The 26,699-nt window shown below is 38.8% G+C and overlaps 1 protein-coding gene and 2 non-coding genes across 4 annotated transcripts in view; 1 reads left to right on the forward strand and 2 right to left on the reverse strand.

The window, feature by feature from the left end:
- SAR1B (secretion associated Ras related GTPase 1B) overlaps positions 1 to 23,553 on the reverse strand; it is a 30,972-nt gene extending 7,419 nt beyond the window's left edge. Inside the window, exons 1-5 of one of the 2 annotated variants that reach the window (XM_036846311.1) lie at positions 23,404 to 23,528; positions 14,054 to 14,169; positions 13,398 to 13,473; positions 9,376 to 9,495; positions 477 to 542 (exon numbers count right to left, since the gene is read on the reverse strand). In XM_036846311.1, the coding sequence (XP_036702206.1) occupies positions 477 to 542; positions 9,376 to 9,495; positions 13,398 to 13,455 (244 nt within the window). In that variant the 5' untranslated portion in view covers positions 13,456 to 13,473; positions 14,054 to 14,169; positions 23,404 to 23,528. Of the gene's footprint in view, positions 1 to 476; positions 543 to 9,375; positions 9,496 to 13,397; positions 13,474 to 14,053; positions 14,170 to 23,403 lie in introns of both variants that reach the window. The other variant, XM_036846310.1, reaches the window with a different exon arrangement.
- TRNAR-UCU lies at positions 2,772 to 2,844 on the forward strand. Its single transcript has one exon. It is a non-coding gene; the product is annotated as a tRNA-Arg (tRNA).
- LOC118893766 lies at positions 7,768 to 7,874 on the reverse strand. Its single transcript, XR_005019606.1, has one exon. It is a non-coding gene; the product is annotated as a U6 spliceosomal RNA (small nuclear RNA).
- Positions 23,554 to 26,699: the final 3,146 nt, after the last annotated feature.

Raw genomic sequence — 26,699 nt, forward strand, 5'->3', positions numbered from 1 at the left:
TAAGCACAGAGGTGGGAGAACACCAAGATGGTTTGGTTTGGTTGGAGTAAAGAGAATGGGAAAGGATATAGTGGGAAATAAAGACTCAAGAAGTAAAGTGCGATCAGATCATAGAGATCCTGAGTGCCAGGTCAGTGAGTTTGGCCTTTATTTTACAGGTAATGAGTTAGCCACTGAAGGTTTTTCATACAGAGCAATAACATATTCATAACATGATTACGACAGTAAGCGAAAGGTGGACTGGAGCAGAGAAAGAATGGAGGCTAAATTTTACTCATATGCTTTACCACCAAAAGCAATTCAGACTTAAATTGGAGTACCATGAAAATCATCCTTTGCATTTAAAGCATTTATCTAGGGGTAATAACTCCTAAATTTTAAGTCTACTCTGGCTTTCTTTGAATAGAATGAGATTTCATGCACTGGAACATAATGGTCACATTTTTATTAAATAAAACAAAGCAACAGAATCTCACCTTGAATATGTCCACCCAGATCAAAAGTTGTAAATGTCATGCCAGCAATGGTTAGTTCTTCTGACGCTAAATAATAATACAAAATATTTTAACAACATGAAAATTAGAAATCCATTCCTGGCATATATTGCCACTTAAAGTTTGATTTACTTTAATTGCAAATAAGGTCAAATCAAAAAGGAATTCTCTGTTGTAACTACTATATTCCATTTCATATTGCCAATATAATGCACGTAAATGGTAATATTCATTTCTAGTATTCACTACCCACCACAAATCCAACACTTACTTATTTTTCCTTCTCTATCCTGCTGAAATTGACAATTATTTACTGTGAATTCAAGTGACTGCTCCAACCTAATAATTTTTCCTGTAATTCATCTTAAACGATAAAGGTGAAATAACAGTATTCTCTCATGGCTGTCATATTTGGCAGGAGACAGTCTTTAATGACAAACACAATTATAATAAAAAATTTGGCTATTATTTCTTCAAATATTTTTTCTGCTCCCTTCCTTCCCCTTCTGGGACTTCAATGATAGGTTTGCTAGACTACTTAATATTGTCCCACAAGTCACTGAGGCTCTGTTGATTTTTTTTTTCAGTCATTTTTCTCTGTGTTTCTTTTAGTTTCTATTGCATTGACTTAAGTTCACTGGTCTTTCCTTCTGCAGTATTGGCACTAATTTGCTATTAATTCTTGGGACTTCCCTGGTGGTCCAGTGGTTAAGACTTGTGTTCCACTGCAGCGGGTGCGGGTTCAACCCCTGGTCGGAGAACTAAGATTCCACGTGCCGTGCAGTGTGGGACACCCTCCACCCCACAAAAAAAATTGCTATTCATCCTATCTAGTGAAAATTTCATTTCAGATATTTTATTTTTCTTTTCTATAAGTTCCATTTGGTTCTGTCTTCTTTTTTTTTTTTTAAACAACAGCTCCTGTTTATTTTTTAATTTTTATTTATTTATTTAATTTATGGCTGTGCTGGGTCTTCGTTTCTGTGCGAGGGCTTTCTCTAGTTGCGGCAAGTGGGGGCCACTCTTCATTGCGGTGCACGGGCCTCTCACTATCGCGGCCTCTCTTGTTGCGGAGCACAGGCTCCAGACGCGCAGGCTCAGCAATTGTGGCTCACGGGCCTAGTCGCTCCACGGCATGTGGGATCCTCCCAGACCAGAGCTCGAACCCATGTCCCCTGCATTGGCAGGCAGACTCTCAACCACTGCGCCACCAGGGAAGCCCTTGGTTCTGTCTTATATCTTCCATTTCTCTCCTCATTATGTTCATGTTTCCCTTAAATCCTTAAGCATATTCATAACAGCTATTTCAATGTCCTTATTTGCTAATTCCATCATCTTTTTTACTTCTGCCATCATCTTTGTTACAATCTGTTTTTACTGATTAATTTTTCTCCTGGTTATGGATCATACTTTCCTGCTTCTTTGCATGTCTAATAATTTTTTATTGAATGTTGGATTTTTAAAAAATTAATTAATTTATTTATTTTTGGCTGCACTGGGTCCTCCCTGCTGCGCGCAGGCTTTCTCTAGTTGCGGCGAGCGGGGGCTACTCTTCCTTGCAGTGCGTGGGCTTCTCACTGCGGTGGCTTCTCTTGTTGCGGAGCACGGGCTCTAGGCACACGGGCTTCAGTAGTTGTAGCTTGCGGGCTCTAGAGCACAGGCTCAGTAGTTGTGGCGCACTCACGGGCTTAGTTGCTCCGCGGCATGTGGAATCTTCCCGGACCAGGGATCGAACCCGTGTCTCCTGCATTGGCAGGCGGATTCTTAACCACTGTGCCACCCGGGAACTCCCTGGATGTTGGATTTGTTGTACCCTTTTCAAGAAAGTTGGACTTTGGGAATTCCCTGGCGGTCCAGTGGTTAGGACTCAGCGCTCTCACTGCAGGGACCCTGGTCGGGAACTAAGATCCTGCAAGCCACGGGACATGGCCGAAAAAAAAAAAGAAAAGAAAGTTGGACTTTGTTCTGGCAGGCAGTTAAACTGCTTGCAGATCAGTTTTTAAGTTTTGTTAGGGCAGATCTAAAGTAGCCTTTACTTTGGAGCTACTTTAGCCCCATTACTAAGATATGATCCTTTGGAGTATTCAACAAGGTCTCTCCTTTTTGGCTGGTACGAACTTGGATTCCCGGCCCCATGTGAGCTCTGGGAATTATTTGGCTAACAACTCCACTATAACTGTTCTTCCAGAAATTATTCTTTGACTGGCCATGTGTAGTTTCACCCTATGTATGCACAGATTGGTATTCAGCCATGAAAATATCTGGAGTTCTGGGATTTCCCTGGTGGTTCAGTGGTTAAGACTCCATACTTCTACTGCAGGGGGCCCAGGTTCAATCCCTGGTCAGGGAACTAGATCCCGAATGCATGCCACAACTAAGAGTTCGCATGCCACAACTAAGACCCGGCGCAGCCTAAATAAATATATATATATATTTAATTTCTGGAGTTCCTTCTCTGCAGAGCTCCTTCCTCTGTGGTAATCTGCCCAGCAAATTCTAGTCACCTCAGCCTCCCCAAATTCTGGTCTCTGTCTCCTCAACTCAGTAAGACTACTGGGTTGTTTGGGTTTCCTCTCCCTACACCATGATCTGAAAATTACCTCCTGTGATAAAACTTGAATAGAGAAGTGTTTGTTTTTCTTCTCTCAGGAATCATAGCCCTGTGCTAGCTATTGCCCAATATCTGATAACAGTTGTAGTATATATTTTTGTCCAGTCTTCTAGTCATTTACAGTGGGATGGTAATTCCAGACTCTGTTATTCCCTCATGGCCAAAAGCAGAAGACCCCCTACAATTACAATGAAAGGTTCAGTATAACTGTTAACTATTCAGTATAACTATGAGACCCCAGAGTAGTTTATCTTGCTAAAAAATTCTGTATGAAGACTGCCAACTGAATGAATAAGTAATACAATTTGTGTTCAAAGCATGATCCTTTCCAATAAGGAAAAGATAATGCTTGGATGTGGTTGGCAAACTACCTCTATGGTTACAATCCTCAGTACACTTCCTGCTTTATAAAAGAAGTCCCAATTTGATTAATTAAGATACAGAACACTGTTAACATCCCAGCAAGTTCCCTCTTGCCCATTCCCAGTCAGTCCACACCTCCACTCCCAGAAGCAAGCACTGATCTGAATTCTATCACCACAGGTTTGTTTTGCCTGTTTTAGAATTTTATATAAATGGTATCATATAGTATATAAATTTTGTGACCAGCCTCTTCCATGCAATATAATATGCATCGTATGTATCAGCAGTTTATTCCTCTTTCTTGTTGAGTAGAATTCCATTGTTTATCCATTCTTTTTTTGAAGGACATCTGAGCTGTTTCCAGTTTGGGGCTATTACAGATAAATAAAACTGGTATAATAAACATTCTTGTATGAGGATTTTGGTGAACACATGTTTTTCATTTCTCCTAGATAAATACCTAGCAATGGAACTGCCAGATCATAGGGTAGATATATGTTACCTTTTTCACATATGCTTTTTCTTTTTAAATTTTTATTGGAGTATAGTTGATTTGCAATGTTGTGTTAGTTTCAGGTGCACAGCAAAGTGAATCAGTTATACATATATACCCATTCTTTTTCAGATTCTTTTTTTTTAAAGATTTTTAAAAGATTTATTTTAAATATTTATTTATTATTTATTAATTTATTTTGGCTGCGCCAGGTCTTAGTTGCAGCACATGGGATCTTTGTTACCGCATGTGGGATCTTTAGTTGCGGCATACAGGATCTTTTGTTGCGGTATGCAGACTCCTTAGTTGTGGCATGTGGGATCTAGTTCCCTGACCAGGGATCGAACCCGGGCCCCCTGCACTGGGAACACGGAATCTTACCCACTGGACCACCAGGGAAGTCCCTATTTATTTATTTATTTTGGCTGCACCGGGTCTTAGTTGAGGCACGTGGGATCTTCGTTGCCAAGTGCAGGATCTTTAGGTCCGGCATGCGGAATCTTTCATTGCGGCATTTGAACTCTTAGTTGCGGCATGCATATGGGATCTAGTTCCCTGAACAGGGATTGAACCCGGGCCTCCTGCGTTGGGAGCAAGGCATCTTAGCTACTGGACCACCAGGGAAGTCCCCAAATTCTTTTCCCATATAGGTTATTACAGGATATTGAGTAGAGTTCCCTGTGCTATATAGTAGGTCCTTGTTAGTTATCTATTTTTTTAAATTTCTTTTTAAAAAATTAATTTATTTTTATTTTTGGCTGCATTGGGTCTTCATTGCTGCACGTGGGCTTTCTCTAGTTGCGGTGATTGGGGACTACTCTTCGTTGCGGTGCATGGGCTTCTCTTGTTGCGGAGCACGGGCTCTAGGCACGTGGGCTTCAGTAACTGTGGCATGCAGGCTCAGCACTTGTGGCTCGCGGGCTCTAGAGCACAGGCTCAGTAGTTGTGGCGCACGGGTTAGTTGCTAAGCAGCATGTGGGATCTTCCCGGACCAGAGTTCAAACCTGTGTCCCCTGCATTGGCAGGCGGATTCTTTTTGTTTTTTTTTTGAATTTTTGAATTTTATTTTATTTATTTTTTTATACAGCAGGTTCTTATTTGTTATCCTTTTTTTTTTTTTAATTTTTTTTTAATAGCTACTTTATTTATTTATTTATTTATTTTTGGCTGTGTTGGGTCCTCAGTTCGTGCAAGGGCCTTCTCCAGCCGCGGCAAGCGGGGGCCACTCCTCATCGCGGTGCGGGGACCGTTCTTCATCGCGGTGCGCGGACCTCTCACTATCGCGGCCCCTCCCGCCGCGGGGCACAGGCTCCAGACGCGCAGGCTCAGCAGCCGTGGCTCACGGGCCCAGCTACTCCGTGGCATGTAGGATCCTCCCAGACCAGGGCTCGAACCCATGTCCCCCGCACTAGCAGGCAGACTCCCAACCACTGCGCCACCAGGGAAGCCCTTGTTATCCATTTTATACACATCAGTGTATACATGTCAATCCCAATCTCCCAATTCATCACACCTCCCCGCCCCCCAGCTGCCACTTTCCCCCCTTGGTATCCATATGTTTGTCCTCTACATCTGTGTCTCTATTTCTGCCCTGCAAACTGGTTCATCTGTACCATTCTTCTAGGTTCCACATATATGCATTAATATACGATATTTGTTTTTCTCTTTCTGACTTACTTCACTCTGTATGACAGTCTCTAGATCCATCCACGCCTCTACAAATGACGCAATTTCGTTCCTTTTTACGGCTGAGTAATATTCCATTGTATATATGTACCACATCTTTATCCATTTGTCTGTCGATGGGCATTTAGGTTGCTTCCATGACCTGGCTATTGTAAATAGTGCTGCAATGAACATTGGGGTGCATGTGTCTTTTTGAATTATGGTTTTCTCTAGGTATATGTCCAGTAGTGGGATTGCTGTGTCATATGCTAATTCTATTTTTAGTTTTTTAAGGAACCTCCATACTGTTCTCCATAGTGGCTGTATCAATTTACCTTCCCACCAACAGTGCAAGAAGGTTCCCTTTTCTCCATACCCTCTCCAGCATTTGTTATTTGTAGATTTTCTGATGATGCCCATTCTAACTGGTGTAAGGTGATACCTCACTGTAGTTTTAATTTGCATTTCTCTAATAATTAGTGATGTTGAGCAGCTTTTCATGTGCTTCTTGGCCATCTGTATGTCTTCTTTGGAGAAATGTCTATTTAGGTCTTCTGCCCATTTTTGGATTGGGCTGTTTGTTTTTTTAATATTGAGCTGGCAGGCGGATTCTTTACCACTGCGCCACCAGGGAAGTCCATAGTTATCTATTTTATATATAGTAGTGTGTACATGTTAATCCCAATCTCCTAATTTATCACTTCCCCCCACGTTTCCCCTTTGGTAACCATAAGTTTGATTTCAAGATCTGTGAGTCTGTTTCTGTTTTGTAAATAAGTTCATTTGTATCATTTTTAAATTAGATTCCACATATAAGTGATATATATTTGTCTTTGTCTGACTTTACTTCACTTAGTATGATAATCTCTAGGTCCATCCATGCTGCTGCAAATGGCATTATTTTGTTCTTTTTTATGGCTAAGTAATATTCCACTGTATATATGTACCACATCTTCTTTATCCATTCCTCTGTCGATGGACATTTAAATTGCTTCTATGTCTTGGCTATTGAAAATAGTGCTGCAATGAACATTCAGGTTCATGTATCTTTTTGGATTATGGTTTTCTCCAGATATATGCCCAGGAGTGGGATTGCTGGATCATACAGTAGTTCTATATTTAGTTTTTTAAGGAACCTCCATACTGTCCTCCATAGTGGCTGTACCAATTTACATTCCCACCAACAGTGCAAGACGGTTCCCTTTTCTCCAGACCCTCTCCAGTTCTTATTGTTTGTAGATATTTGATGATGGCTATTCTGACCATTGTGAGGCGATACCTCATTGTAGTTTTGACTTGCATTTCTCTAATAATTAGTGATGTTGAACATCTTTTCTTGGGCTTTTTGACCATCTGTCTGTCTTTGGAGACATGTCTATTTAGATCTTCTGCCCATTTTTTGATTGGGTTGTTTGTTTTCTTGATATTGAGTGGCATGAGCTGTTTGTATATTCTGGAGATTAATCCCTTGTTGGGCTCTTCATTTGAAAATACTTTCTCCCATTCTGTGGGTTGTCTTTTTGTTTTGTTTATGGTTTCCTTTGCTGTGCAAAAGCTTTTACACTTAATTAGGTCCCATTTGTTTATTTTTGTTTTTATTTTCATTACTCTAGAAGGTGAATCAAAAAAGATATTGTGGGACTTCCCTGGTGGTGCAGTGGTTAAGAATCTGCCTGCCAACGCAGGGGACACAGGTTTGAGCCCTGGTCCGGGAAGATCCCCCATGCTGCGGAGCAACTAAGCCCGTGAGCCACAACTACTGAGCCTGCGCTCTAGAGCCCGCAAGCCACAGCTACTGAGCCCGCGAGCTGCAACTACTGAAGCCTGCACACCCTAGAGCCCGTGCTCCGCAACAAGAGAAGCCACTGCAATGAGAAGCCCACGCACTGCAAACGAAGAGCAGCCCCTGCTCGCCACAACTAGAGAAAGCCTGCGCATAGCAACAAAGACCCAACACAGCCAAAAATAAATTAATTAATTAATTAAAAATATATATATATTGCTGAGATTTATGTCAAAGAGTGTTCTGCCTATGTTTTCCTCTAAGAGTTTTATAGTATCCAGCCTTACATTTAGGTCTTTAACCCATTTTGAGTTTATTTTTGTATATGATGTTAGAGAGTATTTTTAATTTCATTCTTAAAAATATGGAATGCTTCACGAATTTGTGTGTCATTCTTGTGCAGGGGCCATGCTAATCTTCTCTGTATCATTCCAATTTTAGTATATGTGCTGCTGAAGTGAGTACACATATGTTTTTTGATTAATTGAAAAATATTAGTTGAAATGAATGTGAGCCACAGGAAGGTTGAGATAGCATCTGTTTTGTGCCACTGCTTTTACCCCTAGTACTTAGAACAATGTCTGACATAGAGCAGGTGCTCAAAAACTATTTGTTGAATAAATTAAAAAGGGCAACATCATAAAATTTTTAAAATGACTTACACCTAATATAAGACCACTGTGTAATCTCTTCCATTTCTGTTGTTTTTGCAGATAATTTTATATACTCAATTTCACCATGATCATTTTTCTTTAACAGTATTGTTCTTGTATCAGAATCTTATTTGTCAAGCCCCACTTTCCTCTCCTAATATAAAAAAAAAGTATCAATTTTACAAAGTCTTCCTTTTCCAACTTCACTCACTAACAGCTTTAGAGATAAAATGGTAATTTGTTTTGCTCTGTTTTCCTTCCTTGTTCTTTGTATATTTACTGAACTAAATTAACTATCATATTATTTACTTTTTAGTCCAGTTCTCAATTTTATACTCATTATTAAGGCCAACACTTATTATTTCATAATTAATCTATGGATTAACTTGTCTTTAAACTCTCTGTGTACTTGATTCATCGTCTTTTCAACAGTAAAAGTAAGTTCACAGGTATTTTAAGATTAGACTTCCGTTTCTAATAATTTTATCACTTTAACATTAACTTTACTTTCTCAAACAGTACCTATTACACAATCTTATATACAGGATGATATGTATTAAGTGATTTATAGAATCATTATTAATGTCTTTCAGGTAGTCTTTCTAAAAGGAAGCACAGTAAATTATTTTTTAATTATTTTAAAACTTTCTAGGGAATTCCCTGGTGGTCCAGTGGTTACAACTCGGCGCTTTCACTGCCGTGGGCCCAGATTCAATCCCTGGTTGGGGAACTAAGATCCTGCAAGTCGTGGGGTGTGCTCAAAAAGAACACCAAAAACCAAAAAACAAAAACCTTTGTATAAGTGTATGAATACATGCCCTGTTTTTTGGAATAATTCTATGGGCTTTATATTAGAAATAGTTCAGGTTGTTAGGACTAGAAAAATAACTGGTTAATAAGTTGAGAGCTACCAGCAAAGTATAAGACTATCATCTGTCCATTGAATAATGATTAAAATAGTACAGTTCTAAAATTTGAAAGAAATTTAGGTTATGTAACAAGCTAATGGTGACTATTTATAACCTAAGCAATATGTTGTTGAATATCATATCATAATCCCTGAGACAATAACTTTTTAATTCCTCTAGCTGGACAATGGTATACTAACTGATAAGAAGATATGAGTATTATTTCAAGATCTAAATATACTCCCTAGAGTTGGGTCACTTATTATTTACTATACTATTTTAAGAACAGGTGAAATGACCTGATCATAATTTATCCACCAAAAAAACAAACAAAACCTTTTGGTTAGGGCCTATGAATTGGTATCACTTGATCAAGTAATATATTGTATGGGAGAATATACTTACTGGGATGTAACGTTGGGACATGTTGTCCAAGTCTATCATCTTTTAGCATGTGTAGCAATGTTGTTTTTCCCGCATTATCCAATCCAAGAAATACCAATTTACCAGTTTTCTTATATAATCCTGCAGAATAAGAGCTATGATTAGTCAAAGTGATATCTGACACAGACTACACAAATAAAATGACTTTAAATAAATGTATAATATTCACAATTTAGTTATTTAGATACTTTTCCTAATTACCCCAGATTTTTGATAAAGAAACACTTATTAACCTTTTGAACTTTTAAGATTTTATAAATTGGCCTGAAAAAGCTTGGATATCTAACCTATTTTTAGTTTTGAAGAGCTGTTTTAAATCTATTATGATTTGGGAAGTCAAATCATTATAAAACTAAACTTTGCCCCGATCAATAAATGTGTGTGTGACCTAAACTTATCTTGCAATGCCAAAATGCCAATTCCCTTGACAATTTATCTTAAATCCTCTTTTATTTTATTTTCGTTTATCCCTTGATAAATATCTGTCCTCTACTAGAGAAACACTCATAAAATACTTGACATCATGTATTTATAAAGCTAGACCAAAAGAAAAAGAGTATTTTTCCACAGATAAAAATAAATTAACCATTTTTGACAATAAAAATTACAGTGAGTTTTTTTCAGTAAAAAAGTTTAGTTCACTGTCAAATTTCCCTGAGAATAAGGTTAAACTATTCACATGATTGCATAACACTACGCAACAACAAAAATATCCAAGCACATAATTTTAAATATATCAATCAAGCATTGACAGATAAAGTGATAAACAGATAAAGACAGCATTGACCAATTTATAGTAGACTGGCATTTACTGCAAAATTCCATATTGAGCTATATATATATATGTGTGTGTGTGTATTTTAAAGACTTTTCTTAGAGCACTTTTAGGTTTACAACAAAACTGAAAGGAAGGTACAGAGATTTCCCATATACCTCTGTCCCCACACATACATATCCTCTCCCAAGAGGACAAAAGTTTAATGACACATATTCAACAGTATACAGAGTATTTTCACCACCCTAAAAAGTCCTCTGTGCTCTGCCTATACATCCCATCCCACCCAAGGCCCAGCAACCACTGATCTTTTTTTATTGTCTCCATATTTTTGCCTCTTCTAGAATGTCATGTAGTTGGAATCACTCAGTATGTAGCCTTTTCAGATTGGTTTCTTTCACTCAGTAATATGCATTTTAGTTTCTTCCATGTATTTTCATGGCTTGATAGTCCGTTTCTTTTTAGTGCTGAATAATATTCCATTGTCTGGCTATACCATAGTTTATCCATTCACCCACTAGAGGACATCTTGGTTGCTTCCAAGTTTTGGCAGTTATGACTAAAGCTGCTACAAACACCTGTGTGCAGGTTTTCGGGTGGACGTAGGTTTTCAGGTGGACGTAAGTTTTCAACTCCTTTGGGTAAATACCAAGGAGTACAACTGCTGGATTGAATGGTAAGAGTATGTTTAGTTTTATAAGAAACCAACAAACTGTCTTCCAAAGTAGCTGTACCATTTTTCATTCCCACCAGCAATGAATGAGAGTTTCTGTTGTTTCAGATCCTCACCAGCATTTGGTGTTGTCAGCGTCTGGATTTGGGGCATTCTAATAGGTGTGTAGTGGTATTGAACTTCATTTTTCATGTCTTTAATTGTCTAACACCCATGGAATTACATGAGGACAGGGAATGCAGCAGCAGCTCAAAAAATACTTAATCAATAAATGAAAGTTTTAAGACATTAGGCAATTACAGATTCAGGCCATCCATCTTCTAATAAGTTCATGCCAAAATTACATCTAGTTCTTTACCCACATTTAAGTTTAAGAAGTAAATTATTTAAGTCTTAATCTTTTGATCACATATTGACCAACCATTCCAATCCTAAAGAGAAGACTGTTTTCCATATTTACTTGAGCTGGGATATTACATCTCTCCTTTAATTATAAATCTGACTAATAATCTCCTTAAACATTTCTATTTCTTAAAAGGTTTCTACATAGACTGTTTCTAACCAATGCACTCAATCTTACCACTCTTTCTTTTTTCTTAATATTTAATTTTATTTATTTTTGGCTGCGTTGGGTCTTTGTTGCTGTGCACGGGCTTTCTCTATTTGCGGTGAGTGGGGGCTACTCTTCGTTGCGGTGCACGGGCTTCTCATTGCGGTGGCTTCTCTTGCTGGGAGCACTGGCTCTAGGCATGCGGGCTTCAGTAGTTGTGGCTCGCGGGCTCTAGAGCGCAGGCTCAGTAGTTGTGGCACACGGGCTTAGTTGCTCCACGGCACGTGAGATCCTCCCGGACCAGGGATCAAACCTATGTCCCCTGTATTGGCAGGCAGATTCCTATCCACTGCACCACCAGGGAAGTCCCTACCACCCGAACTTTTAAATAGTAAAAGTGTACAGGATAATATACTAAAAGGGAACAACTAGAGCATTTAATCTTTAAACTGAGTTGGACTAAATTCTTATTTTGTGGTAGGCACTGTTAAGCACCTGCATACATTATTTCACTTAATCCTCAACTCTGTGAAGTAGCATTATTATTCTCTTTTTTACAGAGGGGAAATGAAGACTCAGAGTTAACTTGCTCAAATGCTGAAGTCAGATCTGAGATTTGAACCTATGTCTGATCCCAAAGCTTTGGTTCATTTTCATTTCTCTATACTGCTTCCTAAAGTTAGCACTATTAACCTTCTTGTTCCTGATTGTGATGCAATCTATTTTGCCTTTTCAACATAATTCAGCATAGATTCATTGTTCTATAAACTGAGATATAGATTCCAACATGTTATAACCCAAAGCCCCAGCAAAATAAAGTTTAAAAGCCTCTATTTCTGACCCAGTTCTTGCAAATATGTGACAAAATATTTCAGTCTGATAAAAAGATTTAAGAATTCTCTTGGAGGTAGTATAGAGAGATCTGACATTTGACCTGTAGTAGAGCAACAGTATAAAATAATGTGAGGAATTATATTTTTTAAAAGAAAAAAAAACACTCTGGGTTTTAAAAAATTTGCAATTAAGGAAGGTTCAACTAAGAAATAAAAATACAGTGACAAAATTTGATCTTACATTTTTATCCTTTTAATATATAGTAGTCAAACAAAATTTATATTTCCCAATCAAAATTTATTTCCTCAGTCAAGATTATGTTTGTGGAGAAAGAAATATTTATATAGGAGATATCATTCCATAAGTATGGTTGTGGCCAGTTTAGAACTATGTTGACCACTCTGTAATTACATGAAATGCTTCTCTTTCTGCCAGTTTACAAGATGATGGTTAGAAGGAGACTAAACTTAGGACAAAATTTGAAAATAGGAGACTAGAAATATTTTCATTAATTTTTACAATAATAAAATTGTGTATATCCCAACATAAAAGTTAATCAAAAGCCTGTTTCAGGGAAAAAAAAAAAAAGCCTGTTTCACCGAAAAATGTGACAAGTCAAGGGTGTCAATAAAAGAATGGGAAGCAAAGATTTCTCCTATCTTTAAAATTTATAAAGAGAGGAAAATCACTAGTCAGAATTGCTGGGTAAACAAGACTCATTTAGTAGGTTATAAAATGCCATTTATAATATATGAGGTACTTTATGGAACATGCATTTTTATAATAATAATAAAAAAAGAAACAATGCATTGGATTCCTGTGAGGATTACATGAGGTAAAGCATGTAAAGCTCTTGTGCAAACTGGCTAATAAATGGTAGCTATTCCTGTTAACAATATGCTTATCAACAACCTTAAAAGATAGGAATTATTATTTTACAGATAAGGAAATTAAGGCTAAAGTGGAGAAAACAGTTTGTCTAAGATTACTTTGGAACAGGTAGAATGAGTAACTGAACATGTTTGTATGATTCCAGAGCCCACATTTGTAACTACTGGGTTACATACAAAGAGGCTCTGGGCAAATAAAAGATACTTTTATATAAGTAGGATTAAATGGGATAACAAAAGAGAACAAAGGGCCAACATTACCTAAAAACTGTAGCACACTGCTGAAACCACTGTAAATCCAGTCAAATATGAAGGACATAGCCAAATCTTATAGGGTCTGGAAAAAAAAGTGTTTTGAATTTAGTAGTCAACATTAAACACCAACAACATTAAACATCAACTGTGAGTAAATAATCCTACAACCTTACTACAAAGAATTAAACACTCTTTTCCATGCCAGTCTAACCTGATCTATACTGATGAATAAAAAACAAAATGTCATTAAAATATCAAGTAGAGACCATTCTTTGCCCCTCAAAGTAGCAAACATGAAAAAATTATAACAGTCAAGACTAGAAAAAATGTGGTAAAAGAAGCATTATTAGTGGCAGTATAAATTGGTACAAATCTTTTTCAAAACCAATTTGACAATAATGTATCTGTTGATACCATTTGACCTAAGAATTCTACTTTTAGAAATTGTCCTAAATATGGAAAAGCTTATGTATAAAGATGTTTATCAAAGTGTTCCATAAGAAAATTTTTAGAAATAATCTATGTTCAATAGTAAATTAAATATAGTATCTATGGCATATGAAATATTTACCAAAACCTCAGAGTGGGGGACAGGAGAGAAGGGAGAAAAGAGGAGAAGAAAGGAAATTGATCATGAAATAAGTTTCCGAGTCTGATTTTACCTATGTGGAGTAAAAACCCTTTTTCTTTTTCTTTTGTTCTTTTGTAGCAGTTGGTACCAGATAGTAAATTTCTGGGTTTGTTATCTTTCTGCATTTTTCAAATTTTAATCATGTTACTAAATGTAAAAAAAAAAAAAAAAAAAAAAAAGATTAAATCACAGTAGAAAATACAGAGCATAGTTCAATTCATCATTTACTTGACATGTACTTGATAAACTAATATAGCTAATATGGAAAATAAGAGAAAAAAAGCCTCTTTAGAAAAAAAAATCACTTATACAAAAATATGCTTTCAGATCAACAAAGTTCATTTTCTAGAGCTGAACAAAAAAACCCAGGCCCAAAACTTGGGCCAAGTCCAAAAAGTTTGAAGGGTTGTGCTATGTTTGATATTCTTCAGACTAAGTATGACACACAACACTGCTTTCTATAACTGCCTCTCCCTCCAGTGGGCTGCCAAGCTGGACACAGATGGGCCCACCAAACTCAATATTCCTAGAGGGTAAGATGTTGAGAGCACATCACCTTGAGAGTCAGAAACAGAGAAAAGAGACAGCCTACCTCCAGTCTGTACAAGGCCTAGCAGTGTTTACTAGGAAATCCCCTGGATCCTGGCAATAGATTCTCCCCTCTTCTATTAACTTCTTACTTGAATTAGCATAAGCAGAATTTTGTTCTTGCAATCAGTTGATTCCTGATTAAGACAGAGTGGCTGGCAAACTATGAATAGTTTCATTTGTCAGTATCACAAGAATGAGAACTACAACAGCAACATAAATATATAAGAATCTATTATCTTAGAAGTTCTCATTTTACTCAAGTTGAAAATTATACCTCCTTCTACTATTATCATTTTAGGTCATGCAGGAATTGAAACTTAAACTCAGAGAAAATATATACAGGTGGCTTGTCTTTTCTGAAGATTCTGAGGTATATGCTTTTCAAAGGGAATCATAATAATTTTCACTGTAGAGAATCAAATAAAGTAGTGGTGTGTTGAGATATTTTATTTAATTTAAAATACATTTACCTAGTTCATATTACATCCAAAGTCCTGAGCTAGACATCATGGGGAATACAAATATTGATGACAAACATGGCTCTTTCTCTCAAAAAGATTATAGAGTGATAAATTAGCTACACAAATGCAATTAAACTGAAAAATGTTAAAACTGAATAGGATATTATCTAAAATGGTCACAACTCACCCTATAGAGTTTCAAGACTTATTCAAACACAAGGGGAAAAAAATGCCCATACTGTAAATCCTAAGCTACTAGGGGAGTAATAATCATAAGAGCATAAAAACAAAATAATAAAAATAAATAACAGAGATATGAGGTATTTATGTGCATACCAACAGAAAGAGGTATGGTATGCTCACAAATACACTTTATATTTTGTATGAAAAAAGAAAACCAGTCCTGCTTGTCTCTACATCCGAAGTCCTATTTCCATAGTTCTATGGTGACACCAGGGTACAGCTAAGGAAAGGTTTCTTAGATGGTGTTTAGCCTGAATGGGTACAGCAAAAAGTTGGGAATTGTTAGATAATATGACTGGGGTTAGGGGACTGCAAACTGAGAGTAAAAAATCAACGGTGCTAATTAGTGATGCAGAAGCCAGATTGATAAACAAATCTGAGACTAAATTTAGACATTAGGTCTTCATGCCTGCTACTTTTAATATATGGACATAAGAAATGATGCTGAATCCGCCTTTTAATTTAATAAAACAAAGCAAAACAAACAAACAAAAAATATCAGCTACCATTTATTGAACCCCTACGAGCATTACGGTCTAGAGGTTAAGAGCAGGAGCTCTGGTGCTAGGACTTTACTATCTACTTTAGGTAAGTTACTTCACTTTCCTCATCTGTAAAATGGGGATAACAATATTACCTGAGATGGTTATTATGAAGATTAATTACTACACGCAAAGCATTTAGTATTTCGCATGGAGGAAGCATTTAATTTTAGCTGCTGTTATTATTATTTCTTCTACTACATGGCCCACAGTACTAGACACTTTACAGATATCACCACTAAATACCCCAACAACCTTTCAGAGTACATATATTATTGTTCGCATTTTACAGAAGGAGCTGAGGTTACAGTAAGTAAAACTCAACTATCAGTGATAGGCACAACTAAGTTTCAAACATAAGTCGAACTTCCACGTCCATCCCCTTTCCCTTACATTGCATTGGCTCTCTAAAGCTTTATAACAATAGTTTTAAAGGTTTAAATTTACTTAAGTCATTACATACCATTTTTTAATAACTCCAGCTCATGACTCTGACATGCAATTCCTTCCTCTCCCACACATCCCACACCCAGTCATTTCTTAGTTCTATCAATTTCTGCACTGAAGTCTCAAGCCTTCTTTGATTCTCACAGGAGCCACCTAGTCAAGAGCCTTACTGTCACTTTCCAAAACTACCATCTTAACATCAAAATGTGTTTCTACCCATCTGTACATGCCCTCCAGAGTAGCTTCCCCAAAATGTCATCTTGGACTTGTTGCATAGTCAGGGTGACTATAACTCCCAGTTTGCTGGGGACAGTCTCAGCAAAGTTATTTCAGTGTAATTATTAACAGTGCTTCCTCTCACTCTCAAAAGGGTCCTGATTTAGGTTAAATTTTATGGCCACTCTATGCTTGTGGATGCAGAGCCACTGGAGGTTTGTGAGCTGAGAAATGATACAATCAAACTCCTAGGCCAGTATTCCACATTCCACTCTTAGCTACCTTTCCAAGTTTAATACATATTACTTCCCTACTTGTAGCTTTCCCCAGGCCAAAGTAAACTGCCTGCCATTCACCACTGGTGACCTGGACTTTACTACCTTAAAACCTCTGCTCATTATCCTTCCCAGCATCAGAATATTCTCCCACTATCTCTGCCTAAAGTCTCCTTGCCTCCAGCACCAGCCAAATGCTATGAAAGAAATTAATTCTCACTTGAGGGACAGATATAGGTGGAAGAACCAAAAGAACCCAGGAAGGGTAAAAGAACTAGAAGAGAGAGGCAAGGAAAGAAGTTAGCCACATTAAATGCAGAGATGTCACAGCTAGCTTTGGTGACAAGGAGACAACAGTTGACAGCATGAGTAGCCTGCAGTGGAGTGGTAGTACAGGAGAGCCTATGTCTGGTACTTAAAGCACAGCAGAGCTGTGTGACCTTGAACAAGTTAAAATCTCTCAGGGTGTTTTAAGAGCAAATGAGATACAATGCACAAAGTAAGTATCAATATTTAAAACCTGGCTTCTGTCATTATTGAGAAGAGAATGGGACAGGAGGTTAACAGGTGGATGGAGGCAGTGAGGAAATTCTTCTTTCAAAAAGTTTGAAATGGGATGAGGGAAATGAGATTTTCTTCTTAAGGAAGGGTGAGGCTTGAGAATGTTGATAAATTTAAAGGAAGGAGCTAGTGGCAAGGAAGAGGTTAAAGATGAGAAAGAGAAGGAGTTAACCAAAAGGGTCAAAGGCTCAAGAGGAGCCTGGGCAGAGAGCACACTCTTTCTCTAAGATGAGAAGGAAGGAACCCAGGAAAGATGAAGAAGGGGTGTAACTACTGAGCCCGCGAGCCACAACTACTGAAGCCCGCGTGCCTAGATCCCGTGCTCCGCAACAAGAGAAGCCACCGCAATGAGAAGCCTGCACACCGCAACAAAGAGCAGCCCCCGCTCGCCTCAACTAGAGAAAGCCTGCACAGCAACGAAGACCCAACACAGCCAAAAATAAATTAAATTAAATTAAAAAAAAAAAAAGAATAGCTATTGTGGGGAAAAGATCAAGTTAAAAGATTGCTAAAAAGAGCCAGGGACTTCCCTGGTGGCGCAGTGGTTAAGAATCCGCCTGCCAATGCAGGAGACGTGGGTTCGAGCCCTGGTCTGGGAATATCCCACATGCCGCGGAGCAACTAAGCCCATGCGCCACAGCTACTGAGCCTGCGCTCTAGAGCCCATGAGGCACAACTACTGAGCCCACATGCCACAACTACTGAAGCCTGCGTGCCTAGAACCCGTGCTCCGCAACAAGAGAAGCCACCGCAATGAGAAGCCTGCCTGCGCACCACAACGAAGAGTAGCCCGTAGCCCCCGCTCACCGCAACTAGAGAAAGCCCGCGTGCAGCAACAAAGACCCAACACAGCCAAAAATAAATAAATAAAAAATAAATTAATTAAAAAAAAAAAAGCCAGTTGCTAGGGTTGAAAAACATTCACAGCAGTACCAACCTGTACTGATTTCTATACCCCACCCCCCCCCACCCCCCAAGCAATGCTCAGCTTTAGAGAACAAGGAGCGAATGGGGTTTAGGGACTTCCAGAACAGCAAATGAAAAAAAGACAGGGGAGCAGAAATTTGACAGTACTAGCGACAGAGACTGAAGTAATCTGATCAGAAGTTCAGGCTGAGTGGATAAGGTATAAACGCAGATAGCACATGGAATGGGGTGGGGATCAAAGGCAGGCTCCTCACAGAACAGAAATGGAAGAATAGGGGAAGAGTCTTTAGCTAAATAGCAGGTGTAGATGTAGTAAAAGGGTGCGAGAAGTGAAAGGTGGGTCAGAATTGTGCCTGAACAGTGGAGGAAAATGTGGGGTTCAGAATTCAAGAAAGGATTGGGTCTGGGTGGTGGCCAGCTCCAAGGCCTGGCTCTGACATGGGCAGCTGAAGAGAATTAGAGGTGAAGGATTCGGGAAGCTGGGCTATTCCACACTGACGGGCAGTGGAATCATCTAGAAGATTGGAGGGCAGGGTTTTAGAAAGCAAGACTGTGAATCAAGTGGCAAAATCCTTACTGAAGATGACTGTTGGTAGGTGAGAGCCACGAGGACTCAGGGAGGGTAGAATGGGTAAGCCATGCAGGTAAATGGATTTTTTGCATAAGGATGGTACCAATTTACTTTTGTATAATTTGTCCCAAGATAACTACTCTAATAACATATATGGGGAAACTCTTCTTTAGAAATTAATGAGATATTTACATTTCTATAAAGTCATGGTTTCTGAGATCCTTAAACAGAAACTCCTTAAGCTAGGAGTCATTAGTCATTTTAAAGTAGAGGGAGTGAAGTAAGTCAGAAAGAGAAAAACAAATACCGTACGCTAACACATATACATGGAATCTAAAAAAAAATAAAAAGAAAAAGTTCTGATGAACCTAGGGGCAGGACAGGAATAAAGACGCCAACATAGAGAATGGACTTGAGGACGGTGCAGGGGGCGGAGTAAGCTGGGACAAAGTGAGAGAGTGGCATGGACATATATACACTACCAAATGTAAAATAGATAGCTAGTGGGAAGCAGCTGCATAGCACAGGGAGATCAGCTTGGTGCTTTGTGTCCACCTAGAGGGGTGGGATAGGGAGGGTGGGAGGGAGACGCAAGAGGGAGAGGATATGGGGATATATGTATATGTATAGCTGATTCACTTTGTTATACAGCAGAGACTAACACACCATTGTAAAGCAATTATACTCCAATAAAGATGTTAAAAAAAATAAAATAAAGTAGAGGTAAAAATGCCAACTAAGAATAAAAGTTACTTAGCCACAAACAGATACCTGAGCCCTGAGAACAGGTTACACAACACCATGAACACACTATTAAGACATGTGAAAAGCAAAGGTCAAGAACAAGGAAACATATACACGTCAGCAGATTTATTTATTGCATGAACAGCAAACAGGAAAAGTCGCTAAGCAGATTAGAAAAGTGATCTACTCAAGTAACATGAAAATCAGTGCAAAGGGTGTAATGGAACAGAAATTCTCAAATTACAAATAACTTCTGAAAGCCTTGCCTCATTAAACTCATAAGGACAATTCCATTTATATGAGATGTCCAGAATAGAACAGAATCTATTTAGAATAGATAGAATAGAATAGAATAGAATCTATTTAGAGTAAATAGGTTAGTGGTTGTCAGACTGGGGGGAAGGTGAAATGGGGAGTGCCTGCTAATAAGTACTGGGTTTCTTTTGGGGATGATGAAAATGTTCTGAAGTTACTGGTTATGGTTGCACAACATGATGAACTAAAAAAACACTGAATTGTACACTTATAAAGGTAAGAAGTGTATGTACAAGTACCCTTTATGGTATGTACTCTCTCTCTCAATAAGGTTATTATTAAAAAACAAAGAAAATTAAATGTTGAAAATTTACATGGACTTTTAATATTTATAACTAATACAAGTAATTCAGCAAAATCATTTAGGTATGAACTTTTAAAAAATATACATAAGGAAAAAAAATACACATAAGATGACAAGATATAAATACTCCAAAAAGTAGTGCTGGTAGAAAATAAAAACTATTAATATTCTAAGGAGGTAAATCCTATTCAGAATAGAATTCTAGAATCAATACATTAATAACTTTGGGAAGCAAAGCATGGTAGAGCTGTGGTAAAATGGATGGAGTGCCTGTCCTAGAATTTAAAAAATCTAAACTGAATGCATCCTTTTTTTTTTTTTTGGCCACGCCATGCAGCAAGGGGAACTTCCCCCACCAGGGATGAAACCTGTGCCCCCTGCAGTGGAAGCTCAGAGTCTTAACCACTGGACCACCAGGTAAGTCCTGAATGTGCATCTTTCGAAATACCATAATTTCATTCTGCGAAAGCCAATCTTTCTGAGTGCCAGTTTGCTTCTCCATATAAGGGAAATACCACCTGCCTCACAGAATGTTAAGAATGATTAACTATGATAATGTACATGAAAACACTTTGAATACTACCCCATATAAGGTGGTATTAATTCACTCAAACTAAATTAGTTAAAATTCAAAGCACAAAACTTTTAAATGCCAATTTTCAAGTTAACTTCAATATTAACAACTATTAATATGAAAAAGTATTTTTTCATAATGTTCTGATTTTACTTTAAATATTAATAGCACCATCACTGTCACCAGAAAAGGCATTAGAAGAGTTTCCTTCAAATCCAGGTAAGGAAATTTCACTAGGAGAGATTAATCACAATTTTCTACACAATTTTGTCAGGCTTATGATTAAAATATGTACAAATTCCATAAGATCAGTATACTATCTGTAAACTAATTTAGGAACTATACATACCTCTCTCTCAGATTCAAACAGTACTAGAAATACAAAGGCCAAACTCTGCTTGACCATGTTTTGTAGAATTTCAGCAAGGCCCTATGCCTTTCAGTCGTCCCTTGATGTCCTAGAGGATTGGTTCCAGGCCCCTACACCCCATCCTCAAGTCCCTTATATAAAATGTCATAGTATTTACATATAATCCACGCACATCCTCTAGTATACTTTAAATGATCTCTCAATTACTTATAATATCTAATACAATGTAAATAATAAGCGAATAGTTGTAAATACAATGTAAATGCCATGTAAATAGTCGCCAGCACTTGGCAAATTCAAGTTTTGCTTTTTCAAACTTTCTGAAATTTTTTCCCCCAAATATTTTCCATCCGTGGTTGAATCCTTAGAGTGGAACCCGTGGATACGGAGGGCCAACTCTGCTAAAAGTATGGACAGTGACAACGTTGAATGTTTTAAGACAATGTTACTTTATAAATACTCACCCCTAAAATTGTTAAATTTTCTTTTTACAACCTTTATTGAAACAGTGATGCAAATAAAAAAAAACTCTAAAAAACATTTTAGAATTGAATGTATAGCAATTATAATAATGGAACTAAAAACTAAACCTTTTAGTTCGTGTAATGAACAAAAAGTACATAATCAATTTTCCTTTAAGGGAAAGTGATGCTCGATTGAAATAAGGTTAAATCTATGACAAATATAAATAGGATTTTTTAAGAGGAAAGGAAAAAAACTCTATATTAAAAAAAGTTGTGCACCTGAGTACTGAACTTGCCTATAATGAATTAAGAAAAAAAAAAAAAAAACTGACATAAGCAATGACAAGTTCAATCATTAAAATACTTTTAACTCAAATTGTTCTAAAAGCTATATACAAGGAAGAGAAACTTTTCAATACCATGATTTGAAAATTATTTGCTTAGTAATATTTTGCAGAAAAATAATTTGAGTTTCAGCCAAGTGTACTTAAAGAAGAGGGTGGAGAAATAATGAATCATTACTACAGAATTCTGATTTATAAGTTTCAAATGATGTGGCAGTGATTTTCATTTCTGATAGCCTACTCTTTGGTGTCAATTCTTGCTTGAAGTGCAAGGCAAAGGAGGGTTAAAATGTACCCTATTTAAACTGCTAATCTGCATAATTAATGACAGTGCTTCTTTAATATTTCTAAAATGAAGGCAACACCGTCCTCTTCTGCAAACTCAGAAAACACCAATGAACTATCCTAAAGTTTTTAAAGTTCAAAATATTTTGGTGACGAACGCAAGCCCACTAAAACAACGTTTGATATACACATTGCTTTGAAATGTCAGCACCACTAATTATTGATAAAATGTAAACCTTCCTGTATTCCTCATGTGTAAAATAGAGACGATACTACTACTTCCTCACTGGATTGCTGTGTGCATAGCTAGCGCCTTACACATAGTAGAAAACAAATGTTCCTTTTCTTCTTTCATTTGCTTCATTTAGACTTACTCTAATTCGTATTCTAACACTCAACACTGAACACAGGACATTCTTCAGTGTGAGACACAGTGGTAGTATAGAACTTGATATATCAATAAAAACGTGCAACTAATATTAGGTTTAGTTTTTCAAATTAAAAGGATTTCTTCACCTCATTTTGCCCCATGTACCTAACACCTTAAATTCCTGATGAGTTTGGTTTTTTTGGTCAACAATGTCAGAGTTTTAGCTGTTGTCAAAATCAATTTCTATCTTGTTGGAAACTCTTGAAATAATCCCTAAATCATTGCAGTTTTCCCCCAACAGTGTATCTTTTTCCCAGTCAACTGGGACTTGGGCTATGGGAAGACGTTAACCACTAGTGGGAAAGGAAGTTCGATTTGTCCCCACACTAAGTGGGAGAGCTGAGAACAACACGCCGCGTCACAGCCTCTTGAGCTGTCAATGATCCCCGCCGCCTTCACCTTACTCGGTGAGGAAACTGAGGCCGAGGGGAAGGAAGGGCTTGCCTGCAGTTTAGAGTCATCTCGTTCATTCCTGAAATAACCCACCGTGTGACAGCAGCGGTGTCCTATCCGGATGACCGTCAGAGAGGCCCCGCGAAGCACGAAAGGAGCCCGTCCTCTTTCCCGCCGCCAGATTCCAGGGCAGAAAACAGGAGCCCCTTCCTCGCCCGGCTACAGGCAGGGGCATTGGGTGGGCCCAGGCCCGAAAGGCGCTCCTTCTCCGGGGCCCACAGCTGCCGCCCGCCGGTTCTCCGGGCAGGAGAGGCCGCCACTTACCTGCGATTGGAGAGAACACAATTCCTTGCTTGGCGTCGGCCCTACTCACTCCGACACCGAACTGCAAAGCGCGATGGCTGCCGCTGCCCTAGTCCGCGCTAGCTCCTTCCGGGCCGGTGGGTGCTTCTCTCCCGAAGGTTCGCAGGACAGCAGCGCCGCGCGCCTCCAGTTCCGCCTCCTGGCGGTTCCGCGGCCAGTCCTACCGCTGAATGCTCCCAGAGCTGGGGCCTGCTCCCCATACACGCCTGAAGGGGCTGCAGGGGCTGAGGGCCTAGGCAGGGAAGGTAACACCGGTTCTTAGCTTGAGGAGATTATACGTGACATGCTTTCCTGAAAAAATACATTTTCAAAGTGCACCTGTTTCTTGAGTTCAAGTAATTTACAAAATGTAACTATGAGCTTTAAACAAGACTGTCTTGACCCCAGCCGTTCTTTGCTCATGGATGTTACTTTTCTTAAATGTATTCAAATGGGAATACTTGGGTGCCTTGAATGAAAGTGTGATGATAGTGCTTCCAAGATTGCTCTTAAGCCTAGGATTCTAGGTGATGTGGACAGAACAAGGAGGTGTTTGGGGACTGAAGCGGAGTTATTTGATAGATTCCCAACAAAGCCTGTAACCGGCTCAGCTGGATCTCCCCCTCTTTCGTTCCAGCCTCAGGAAATGCCTTACTCCATTGGTCCTCCCTTCGCACTTGTTATTCTTTCTGCCAGAACTGCTTCCCCAAATCTCTCCTCTCCACCCAGGTAACTCCTATACACTCTTCAGGTCTCAGCACAGATAGCTCTCTCATCAAAGCCTCCCTCTCAGACTTGGTTAAGCCCTCTATTTCAGGTTTCCCCAGCAACTGTACAATTTACCTTATCATTGAAGTTATCTTGCTTATAATTTTACAGTTAAATATGTATGATTATTTATCTATAGCCTCCCCCAACAGGCATTCTAGAAACTTCCTTAGGTCAAGAACCATATCTGCCTTTCCCCTCTTAAACCGTTTTCAGTGCTTGGCATACAATAGGTGCTTAATACATATGAGCAAGTGATTCATTCATAATATGAAGGACTCCTAGCTACATTTTTGTCCTCAAGGGGTTAAAGAATTTCCCTGGAGTCCATTGGTCTGAGCTGGAGGAGCCTGCTGTTCCAGTCTGGGTTCACCTCTATTCTCCTTTCCACTCACCTAGTCTTAAATTCAGTTTGGTTTAATAAATACTTTTAAGTAGCTTGAGGCACTTCACCAGGCTCCTCAAGAGTACTCCACAGCTCTTTTCCTGGATTGCCTTTCTTTCCTGATATCCCTGGCATTTTAGTGAGCCTTTAGATAGAAATCTAAATTATGATTCCTGCTGACTTCAGCAACAGATTGTAAATCCTCTAGGAATGGGGGAATGACAATAAGCAAGACAGTCTCTTTCCTCCAGGGCCTTTCGGTTTGGCAGGGAGATGTGTTCGTTCACAACTAACTATAAAAGAAGGTAGGAGGAGAGAAAGGATAGCAAAGTACAAACTTATGGTAGGGGTGAGGAGGTGGAGAGGCAGGAGATATCAGTGTTTGAGGAGAGTCTAAAGGATACATAAGATATTTACCCCCAATCTTTTTGAAGATTGTTATTGTTATAAAAGTAATACTTAGTCATGGTTAAAAAGTTTGGAAAATCCAGAAAAACATAATGGAAACAAAAATCACCCTCTGTCACACCTCACAGATATAACCAGTTTTATAAGATTATAATCATACTATGAACAGTTTTGTAAAACGTTTAAAATTAAAAACATTCCCATGTAATTAAGTATTCTTCTAAATCATGAATTTTAATGGCTGCATTTTTATTTATTTATTTATTTTTGGCTGTGTTGGGTCTTCATTGCTGTGCATGGGCTTTCTTTAGTTGAGGCAAGCGGGGGCTACTCTTCATAGTGGTGCACGGGCTTCTCATTGCGGTGGCTTCTCTTGTTGCGGAGCACGGGCTCTAGGCGCCCGGACTTCAATAGTTGTGGCTCGCAGGCTCCAGAACGCAGGCTCAGTAGTTGTGGCGCATGGGCCCAGTTGCTCCACAGCATGTGGGATCCTCCCGGACCAGGACTCAAACCCATGTCCCCTGCACTGGCAGGCAGATTCTTTTTATTATTTTTTTTTAATTTATTTATTTATCTATTTATGGCTGTGTTGGGTCTTCGTTTCTGTGCGAGGGCTTTCTCTAGTTGTGGCAAGCGGGGGCCACTCTTCCTCGCGGTGCGCGGGCCTCTCACTATCGCGGCCTCTCTTGTTGCGGAGCACAGGCTCAAGACGCGCAGGCTCAGTAATTGTGGCTCACGGGCCCAGCCGCTCTGCGGCATGTGGGATCTTCCCAGACCAGGGCTCGAACTCATGTCCCCTGCATTGGCAGGCGGATTCTCAACCACTGTGCCACCAGGGAAGCCCTGGCAGGCAGATTCTTAACCACTGTGCCACCAGGAAAGCCCAATGGCTGCATTTTTAATAGAGTATAATAGTTAAGAGTACAACCCCTAGCTATAGACTATGGTTCTAACATTATTAGCCACTTGAAGTTTCAGTTCCTGTATATGTAATATGGGGATTAATATCCAGCAGGGATAATATATCATAATGAGAGAATAACATTCAGAAAGGAATAGAGATGGGAAAAGCATCAGGCAAGTATTATGGTTTGACTAAATAGCTTTCGACAGGACTACCAGGGACCTTGACTCCCAAACTGTAGAGCCTTTCGGAGGTTCTGAGCAGAACAGGAATATGGTCAGCCATATTTTTGAAAGTTTGCTCTGGCAGCAGTGCATGGGTTGTATTGGAACAGGTCAGGACTGAAAACTGAGATCAGTAATGAGACAGCTGCAATCACAGAGGTGAGAGGTAACGTGGGGCGGTGCTTGGTCAGTGGGAACAAAGAAATAGGGAGTCAGACATGACTGATTACATGTTGGTAGCAAAAGTAAAGGAAATACCAAAGTTCAAAGTTTTAACTTGGATTAGTGAGTCTACTTCTATCTCCACTACAACCACCTTACTGCAGGCCACCATCATCTGTGGCCTGGGTTACTGCAACAACTCTTCTTTCCCCACCAGTCAATTACCCTCACAGCTGTTGGACTGATTTTTTTTTAATGGATTCATCTTAAAGCATGAATTAGATCAAATTACTCTGCTGTTTACAACTCTTCAATTGCTTCCCAAAGTCTGTAAACTCTTTACAATGCCTTATAAGGCTCTTGCTGCTCTGCCTCCTGTATTTCTCGAATTTCACCTTGTGCCATTCTGCCTTGTTCACCACAGCAA

This window comes from Balaenoptera musculus, chromosome 3 (genome assembly GCF_009873245.2).
Source record: "Balaenoptera musculus isolate JJ_BM4_2016_0621 chromosome 3, mBalMus1.pri.v3, whole genome shotgun sequence".
Lineage (NCBI taxonomy): Eukaryota > Metazoa > Chordata > Mammalia > Artiodactyla > Balaenopteridae > Balaenoptera > Balaenoptera musculus.